The 9,033-nt window shown below is 57.8% G+C and overlaps 1 protein-coding gene across 5 annotated transcripts in view; it reads left to right on the top strand.

The window, feature by feature from the left end:
* Positions 1–6,138, top strand: part of FGF8 (fibroblast growth factor 8 (androgen-induced)) — a 10,281-nt gene extending 4,143 nt beyond the window's left edge. Inside the window, exons 1-6 of one of the 5 annotated variants that reach the window (XM_012661674.1) lie at positions 189–313; positions 410–446; positions 987–1,073; positions 1,301–1,481; positions 4,761–4,867; positions 5,659–6,138. In XM_012661674.1, coding sequence (XP_012517128.1) covers positions 282–313; positions 410–446; positions 987–1,073; positions 1,301–1,481; positions 4,761–4,867; positions 5,659–5,949 — 735 coding nt within the window. In that variant the 5' untranslated portion in view covers positions 189–281 and the 3' untranslated portion in view covers positions 5,950–6,138. Of the gene's footprint in view, positions 1–188; positions 314–409; positions 447–986; positions 1,074–1,300; positions 1,482–4,760; positions 4,868–5,658 lie in introns of those variants that run through there. The other 4 variants (XM_012661675.1, XM_012661677.1, XM_012661676.1 and 1 more) reach the window with 4 other exon arrangements.
* The last annotated feature ends 2,895 nt before the right edge of the window (positions 6,139–9,033 follow it).

Below are 9,033 nucleotides of genomic sequence, written 5' to 3'. Positions count from 1 at the left end.
TCCCCCTCCCTTCCCACCTACCCACCCACCCGGCGGCCCGTTACCCTCCCGCCTGCTCCGGCTCCTGAGCAGCCAGCGGCCACCGGCTCCCGCAGCGGCGCAGAGCGACTCAGCGCGGCGCGGCAAGCACGACATTCCACGGGACCCGCGGAGCCGCGCCGGGACCGCTGCTGGGCTCCAGGACCCGAACCTCCCCCCGCCTCCCCCTGCCAGTCCCTCTGCAGCCGCCCGCGGGACGGCGTGATCCCGCCGGGGCTCTCGGTGCTCCCGGGCCGCGCGCCATGGGCAGCCCCCGCTCCGCGCTGAGCTGCCTGTGAGTACCGCCGCCCCCGCGTCCCCGCCGGCCCGGCCAGCCGCGCCCGCTCCGCTCACCCCGCGCCTCTCTCCCGCCCGCTTTTGTCTCCCACAGGCTGTTGCACTTGCTGGTTCTCTGCCTCCAAGCCCAGGTAAGGAGCAGCGCGCAGAGGCGGGGGCCGGGCGGGCCAGCGGGGACTCTGGTTGGCAATGTCAGGCAGGGGCACGAGGACCGATCTTGCGGCCAGCGCGGCAGGGCTGGAAGGAACCTTAAAACTCCAGCCCCGACTACCCCGAGGAGGGAGCTAAGGAACAGAGAGGTAGCGCCCTGCTTAAGGTCACACAGCGAGTGAGTGGCGAGGCTAGAACCCAAGGTCTCAGAATCCAGCGCTGTCTCCCGCGCATCCTCGCCAGGTTGGGGTGGATAGGGAACCCATATGGGGGGCCACACCTGGCCGCTGAGGGAGGGGGCCATCGGGGCCAGGGGACGGTCATTGCCGGGAAGAGTCCGGGTGACGACTGCAGCAGGGACCCTCTGCAAAGCCCTGTAGGGAGACTCGTGGCCGGTTTGGCCCAACAATCGGGTGCCCAGGTCCTCTGCACTCTGAACATTTGCTCCGTAAATTTGTCTTTATAAATGTCACGGGTCGGGTAGCGCTGCCTCCCTACTTAAAAGCGCCCTGCTCCTCTAGGAAGGCCCGGGCCGGGGGGCTGCGTTGGGCAGGGAGCTCGCTTCCCTGTTCCGGGCTGGCCGGGAGCCCCAGGGTGTTTCCCAACAGGTGGGTCCAGATTCTTCTCCGGGCTCATTCATCCTGGGCTGGGTCTGCCTGACTTTCCTAAGTAGGGGATGGTGGTCTGGGCTGGCATGTTGGAGGGGGGACCCCCGCAGCCTCTGCTGGCTGCCCAGGGCAGTGAGGGGGATGCCGGGCGGGCGATGGGGGCCACTCAGGCCCCTGGGCGGAGTAGCATTATAATGGCGTGTTGTGTATTTTTCAATTTCCTAAAGGTAACTGTTCAGTCCTCACCTAATTTTACACAGCATGTGAGGGAGCAGAGCCTGGTGACGGATCAGCTCAGCCGCCGCCTCATCCGGACCTACCAGCTCTACAGCCGCACCAGCGGGAAGCACGTGCAGGTCCTGGCCAACAAGCGCATCAATGCCATGGCAGAAGACGGCGACCCCTTCGGTAAGGCGCGCTGCCGTGGCACCCCGTGGGAGTAAAGGTAGTTGGCCTGCTGCGACCGGCCCGCCAGCCCCGGCTGCACTGGCCAAAGGCCTGCAGGCTCCCCAGCTCAGAAGGGAAGGAGTTAAGGCAGAAAGGTGTCTCGAGGGTAGGCTGGGGAAATAACCTCAGGAGTACTTGGCTACAGGTGCCCCCTTCCCTGCCCGGCAGATGAATGAATCCAGGAATCTGCCTTCATACACCCCTCCCCAGCTGCAGGTGGAGGCAAGGGGTTCAGGGGGAGGGGGCCCAGGTTTAAGGGAAGCTCTTGAAAGAGGATATGTCGCCTGGGCCCGAAAAAGGAGAGTGGGAAAGAGACGAGAGAGAAATCCCCCCGACTCTCCCAGCTTGGAAAAGGGGGGTGCTGTGACCCTTTCAATACTTTGATCAGAAGGATCAATTCCACACGGGACTAGGCTTGGAAAGGAGCCCTCCCCACTTGCCCGGGAACCCAGGCGAGGGCTCCCGGCTCCCTGTGGGGTGGTGAGTGCAGGGAGCTACTGCCGGCAGAGAGGCTGAGGACTGATTGATTTCTAAAACATTCAATATTCCTGCCTTGAAACGGGGCCAATTTTCAGAGTCCTGGATGTACCAAGAGAAAAGCAAGCCCTCTGGGCGGCTGGTGTTGTTTTTAGAGAGCGATTATTGTGAGTTTAAAAACCTTTAAATAATGACCAAGTTAAACAAGCATGAAAGGAGAGGGGAAGACTCTATTAAAATGTAATAAAAAGGTGAGGCATTTTAAGAGCTAAGAAGAAAAATGAAGAATGATATAAAACAGAAAAAGAACGAGCCTTTTTTCAGATGTGGAGTTTGAAAGGAGTTGCAAGTCTGTAAATGTTAAAAAAGAGGTTCAAGATTGTTCTCTATGAATCTCTGGAGAGACCCCCGCGTCTGGCAGAGCGATTAAAACTCTTCTTACTTTCACCTTTTTTAACATTTCCTGAATACTTTCTCCTCTTCTCGAGCCAGTTTGGGGGATCGAGTATGTCTCACTGCATTTTTTCTGCATGGACGTAGCTGACTTCCCTTCAAAGCTGGAGGAGGAGACATAATTTTCCTGGGATAAATCTGTCACTGGGGTGGAAGAATAGGTTTGAAAATGCTAAGCTTTCCAAAAGCCCTGTTGGGAAAGCCGCTGTAAACTTCGGCCCCAGCGCCCCAGATCCATCCGGGAAGGAGAGTGGGGGCTCTCTGGGGTGGGGGTGGGGGCAGCCTGCCTGGTGGCCTAGCTCCCCTGCTGGGCTGGCAGAGCCGGCCTATGGTCCCTTTGTCCCTCCAAATTGGCTGCTTGCTGCCCTTCTCAGCTTCCAAGGAAAGGCAACGAATGCCTGGCTCCTCCAGGGTTTGCTGCATTGGAGCAAATGGCCCAGCATCCTTGGATTTGGGGGAGGGAAGGAGAAGCCAAGCTGGCCACGGGGGAATCAGTCTTGAGACATCTGAGGAGGTCTGATGCCACTTCTCTCAGACACAGAGGAGGCTTCCGAGGTTCCCTGGTCCCTGCCTGCAGAGCAGGAGTAGGAGCTGGAGGCCCCAAGAACAGAGGGTTATGATGTGTAGCTGGGACAGAAGAGTCAGGGGAGAACAGCAGAGAGGTCTCAACTGCTTCTTTATGGGCCCCAGGAAGGAACAGAGGCACCTACTCTGTCCCTATCTGCCCCATTTGGCCAGAATCCTCAGATGGGGACCCTTTCACCCCTTCTCCAGTCAGCGTCCTTCCTGGCCCTTAAAAGCAGCTGCTCCTTGCTCTGGAAAGCAGATCAGGAAAGGGATGAGCACACTGGCTAGGTCCAAGAGCAGGTGGCTGGGTGGGGAGGTGACAGGCTCATTTCCCCTCACCCCTGACTTGGGGCCAGACTGGGGACGTGACCATTAGGTCCCAGCGCTGTGTCTGTGTGAAGCGGGGTAGTCACAGGCTGGGCGGGGATGGCTGCCTAGCTGACCTCGGTGCCTCCCACCCTGCCATTGGTTTCAGGGACAGAGAAGGTGCCACATGTCAATGCAGGCTAAGTCCCAGAACTGCTTTCTCAAGGAGAGAAAAGGCTGGGCTCTGCAGTAGAAAGGGCAGGAGAGCCACCCCTCTCCGACTCCAAACAGCGAAATCAGCCCTACTCCTTTCTTGGGGACAGCCTCTAAGAGCAGAGTTGCATAGAGAGGTGGACAGGACAGGCTTCTGTGGCAAGTTGGCTGTGTAGGGGATGGGGAGCAGGGAGAAGCTAGAGAATTCAGCCCCTGCCTCCTGGCCCTCTTTGCCCCAGAAGAGAATTGCTTACTGGAGTGAGAAGCCCAGCTGCAAGGGAGGCTAAAACAGAGAAGACAACTGAGTTGTCAATTTCTGGACACTGGGGCTGGGGACCTTGGTGATTGGGAAGCCATGGGGAAGAGGCAAGATCTTCCCAGCAGGTGTCTGGTGTCTGAGGTTCCGGGAAGCAGCTGGCTTTGGGCTGTGCATGTGTGCATGTGTGTGTATGTAGGGCGAGCTGTCCCTATCCCTATCACCTGAGCAGAGCAGGGCCTGCCCAAGGGGTAGGGATGGGAGGTGGCCAAGACTGTGAGTTAGAACCCGAAGTGGCAGAAACAGGAGAGAAAGCTTCTATCTTTGGCCTCAGGACTGGAGGTCACTGCTGCATGTGGATGTTTATAGTGATCTGCGAGGCATGTGCACATAATATTCTGAGTTGGAAGGATCCTCGGAGATCTCTTGATTAGCCGTGGAACTCTGGTCAAATTAAATTTTACATAGCTGGGCGTGGTGGGGCGCACCTGTAGTCCCAGCTATTCAGGAGGCCGACGTGGGAGGATGGCTTGAGCCTAGGAGCTGGAGATTGCTGTGAGCTATCTCACACCACTGCACTCTAGTCCGGGCAACAGATCGAGAACGTTTTAAAAAAAAAAAAAATTAAATTTTACTTGGATTCTCAACATAAAAGTCATTTCTGTCTGGTTTAAAAAGAGGAGTGGAAGAAATGGAGCTTCAGCCTTTTCAATTTCATGGCCCCAAGACCCCTCTGTGGAACCCAGTTTGGAAACTACGATCCTGTTCACCCTGCTCTGTAAATTTGCCCCTTCTCGGGGTCACAAAGCACATCAGTAGCTGGGCTCAGCCAGAGCCCAGGTTTTGTGTACGTGGCCCTTGGAGCAGTTGCTGCTGGGATGTGACAAGTCTGTGGGCCAGCTGGGGTGAGAACGGGGAACAGCCTGGGGTCAGGGGCCTTCCAATAGCCATCCTGTCTTCCCTGACAGCAAAGCTCATTGTGGAGACAGATACCTTTGGGAGCCGAGTTCGAGTCCGAGGAGCTGAGACGGGACTCTACATCTGCATGAACAAGAAGGGGAAGCTGATCGCCAAGGTGAGGCGCCGAAGGCAGGTGGGGCCCTGGGGCCTGGGAAGCTCCTCCAGGACAGTCTTGTGCTCTGATCTCAACAAGGTGGGCAGAGACAGAGCCACCTTGGGGTTACCTAATGATGGGGGGCGCAGTAAAGGAGAAGGAAACTGCTTTCGAGACGAAAAGCTATAAAGGCGAAGGAGGAAGAGGCAGGCTAGGGAAGGGCTGGGGGGGTTGGTAAATTCCATATATCTTTTTAACAAATCGCCAAATTGCTTTGCTATTATGTCCAATTACATGGTACCAGCATTTGGAATGTTCAGTAAGCCGCAGGCCCTGCCCATCGGCCGAGCTCTGAAATGGCCCCATTAGTCACGGCTCCTCTCCAGCCTGGAGCTCCCCGCTTCCTGGGCTTCTGGGGCTTGGGACTCACAGGCCTCCCCTCCCCCAGAGGGTGGCTGCCCTGGGGCCAGGAGTCCTGAGGGGCTGAGGGGGGCAGGTGGGGAGACGGGTGGCCAGACTGGTGGGCAGGAGGCCAGAGGAGGCAGGCTCTGGGCCCCACTTGCTGCCTCTCTGCGTTGGGGCCCTGCCCCTCTGTAGACAACCATGTGTCACTGCTGCCCAGGAGAACAGGAAGTTGCCGGGTGGGCTGCGGGTTGTGAGGGATTAGAGAGCGGGTGCCCGGGCAGGGGGTGGGGCTGCGGCTCCTGCCCACCTCGCCATCTGCTGGGGTGCCCACCTGCTGTCTGGGGCCGCTTGCCCTCTGCCTCTGCTGGGGGGCTCTGTAACGCTGTGTCTGGCCCCCCTACCTGCAGAGCAACGGCAAAGGCAAGGACTGCGTGTTCACGGAGATCGTGCTGGAGAACAACTACACGGCGCTGCAGAACGCCAAGTACGAGGGCTGGTACATGGCCTTCACCCGCAAGGGCCGGCCCCGCAAGGGCTCCAAGACGCGGCAGCACCAGCGCGAGGTCCACTTCATGAAGCGGCTGCCCCGTGGCCACCACACCACGGAGCAGAGCCTGCGCTTCGAGTTCCTCAACTACCCGCCCTTCACGCGCAGCCTGCGCGGCAGCCAGAGGACTTGGGCCCCCGAGCCCCGATAGGCGCCCGCCGGCCCCTCCGCACAGGCCGGACGCGAGCCCCTCATCCCGCGGGGGCAACAAAAGAGAAACTCAAGCCAGATGAGATCTGCGCTGCTACAGGCTGGGGAGGTGCTGGGGAGCCCCGGGTTCCAGTTGTCCATATTGTTTGTTGTTGGGTTTTTTTGCAGTTTTTTTTTTTAAACAAAAGAGAGGCTCTATTTTTGTATTCCACTTGGCTGTGGTGTCTGTCTTCTTAATTCTCAGCAAGGCCCATTAATGGCCTAGACTGGGATTCGGTGGGGGCTCCATGGGAGTGGGAGGCTTTCTGGCCAGGTGGCCAGGGATGCCACTGCACCCCCAGGTGGGGCTGGGAGGAAAGAACTGTGACACAGGCCAGTTCTTTTAGGGGTGGGTGTCAGTGGGGGGTGGTTGTGTACTAGTTGCTATTAAATGATCGAAATATTTATTTAACTTGCATATTAAAAGTGTGTGTTGGAGAGTGAGTCCTGCCCCTTTCCTCCTGCCCTGCCCCAGTTGGCGGTGGCTGGGAGATGCAGCAGATCGGGCACCGGCTCTGACTAGCTTCCCTCCAGCCTAAGAACCCATGCCTGTCAGCTGTCCCCATCACTGTCACTCAGAGGGGTTTTCCCAGGAGAACAGAAGCAGGGAAAAGGGCAAGAAGAGGCTCTTAGCTGGTCCTGGGAGCGCTCACACATGGCCCTCCTAGCTCTTCACTGGAGTCATTGCTAACATTTCCTTAAGCCACCTCAGGGCCAGAAATGATGACCATGCTAGGACCAGAGCTGTAATCACGGATTCAAGTCTTTTAAAAAGTGCCTTTCTCTGTGTGCCTAGGTCCATGTGGGAGATGGGTTGGAGATTCCAGAACTGGTTCTTTCTGAGAAATCAGGCTCCAGAAAATGAAAGAAAAGAGCAGCTGCCAGGGTCCAAGATGGGGTATATCGAAGGGAGACAGCCAAGGCTGATGTTGATAATTGTGACATGGAAGAGTGTTAACTTTGGGAGATCTGGTTAGAGAGCTATGGGCAGAAGGTGCTGAGCTCAGGTGCTGTGGAGGAGCCCAAGGAACAAACTGCTGTCCGGGAAGAGGCTGCTGACCTCGGAGAGATGGCCTAGCAGAGAGGAGCTGGCATGGGATGGGACCGGAGCACAGAGCTCAAGGCAGTCATGGCCTGGGGGAGAAGCGTCAGGCCATCTGTCAGGGACTAGCCCGTGAAGGAGGGCTGCTTTGGAACCAGGATGACCAGGTCATGCCGTGGGAGTGCTGGACAGGCCACAGTGTGGGCAGTGTGGTTGTGGGGGTGTGTTTGGTAAGACTGGCATCGTACCACACCTCGGGAGAGCCCAAGCCCAGGGGCAGGTCTCCCGAGCCCCGAGCTGGCTCAGCCTTTAACTGAGGCCTCCCATCTGGACTGCTTCCGCTGCCTTCTTTGAGGGTGGCCCAGGGCGGGTCCCACAGGGCAGTGGTCCCCAACCTTTTTGGCACCAGGGACTGGTTTCATGGAAGGCAATTTTTTCACAGACTGGGGAGGGGGGGATGATGAGCGATGGGGAGCAGCTGTAAATACAAATAAAGCTTTGCTCGCTCACCTGCTGCTCACCTCCTGCTGTGCAGCCCACCTAACAGGCCACCAACAAGTACGGGTCCACAGCCCAGGGCTTGGGGACCACAGCCACAGGGAACTAGGTCTCCGTTCTTTGGGATTTCATTTGGCATCTCCTTTGGGTTGGGGGCAGCCCAAGGCTTCCTAACCATGTGGCCTCCCAGAGTTGCAGGCCCAAGTCCCAGGCTCAGGCCATGCAGGTGGATCAGGCATTTCAGGGCTCAGTGGAAAGCCCTGGAGTCTGCCCACCCACCCTACCTCTTGTGCCTGCTAGAGCGGGTGAGGGGCTCTGGACAGAGTGGGTTTCTCCTGGTGGATAGACACTGGGGATGTAGGGAAGGGGGTCTAGACAGCTCTCTCCAGCTCCCCCAGCTCTTAGTGCTTCCCCCTCTGCTCCCATCCCCCTTTAATTAATTCTGGGTGAGCAGCCTGGCTTTATTGTGCAAGGAGCTGGGGTCTCACTGTGGGAAAAGTCACACCTTCTGAGCAGCTTCTGATGCCATGCAAATGAAGGGACCGTCCAGGAAACGCTTTTATCTGCACGGTCGCCTGTCCAGCCCCCAGCCCAGTAATTACCCACATTTCATTTGTTTGAGAGCAATTCCTGGGGGAAGCCACAGGGTAGGAGGGAGTCTGGGGGGTGGTGGTGGAATGTCAGGCTCTCTGCCTGTGATCCTGGCCACAAAGTGGGGCCAGGCTGGGCCAAGGCTGGTCACTGGCTAGGCCAAAGCTAATCCTCAAGCCCCCAGGCTGGGGAGGACTGAGTCCCCAGAGTGGCGGGGGAGGAATTGTGCCATGTGTGCATCTAGGGAGAAGAGGTGAGCTGTCCATAGAGCCGGAGAGAGATGATTGGATGTGGGGAGAGGGGTAGGGCTGGACAGAAGGGACGGGATCTTATTCCTGAGCCTGCCTGAGGCTTTGGGAAGAGGTTGACTCCCAGCAGGACCCCAGGCCAGGGGCCCATGGGAGTTGAACCCAGAGCAGTGGGACTCAGCCAGGCTACAGCACCCACCAACGTGTTTATCTTTGAGTTGCTCCCTCCGCAGAGCCCTCGCTAATGGGGTTTTACAGCCCACTCAAGCTGCAACTGGCCAAGAATCAATCATTACCAGCACTTAGTGGTTTGATAGTTAACAGCCTGAACTGAAGCCAAACTGGTTGTTAACTGTGATAACAACTGATTTCAAGGGGTTATTGCCGACCCAATATGCTCAGCCCATTTATTTTGGGGAAAACAAGCAGGGAGCTGTTGCAAGGCCCAGAAGAGGGAGGAGGACTGGGCTTCCCTCAGCCAAAAGGCCTGCTGCTCTGTCCCAGAGTCAGTGCTGGCTGTGAGGGCCCGGGGCTGGCTGAGGCTTGACCACTCAGTGCCCACTGAGGGCCTGTGTGCGGCCCAGGTGATCCACGCAGGGGCCCTCTCCAGTCCTCCCTTCTCCTTGGTCCTTGCCTTGGTTCTCCTCCCCTCTCCTCCTCTCACAGC

This window comes from Propithecus coquereli, unplaced genomic scaffold (assembly GCF_000956105.1).
Source record: "Propithecus coquereli isolate 6110/MARCELLA unplaced genomic scaffold, Pcoq_1.0 Scaffold73, whole genome shotgun sequence".
NCBI lineage: Eukaryota > Metazoa > Chordata > Mammalia > Primates > Indriidae > Propithecus > Propithecus coquereli.
This window is presented reverse-complemented; position numbering and strand designations above follow the sequence as displayed.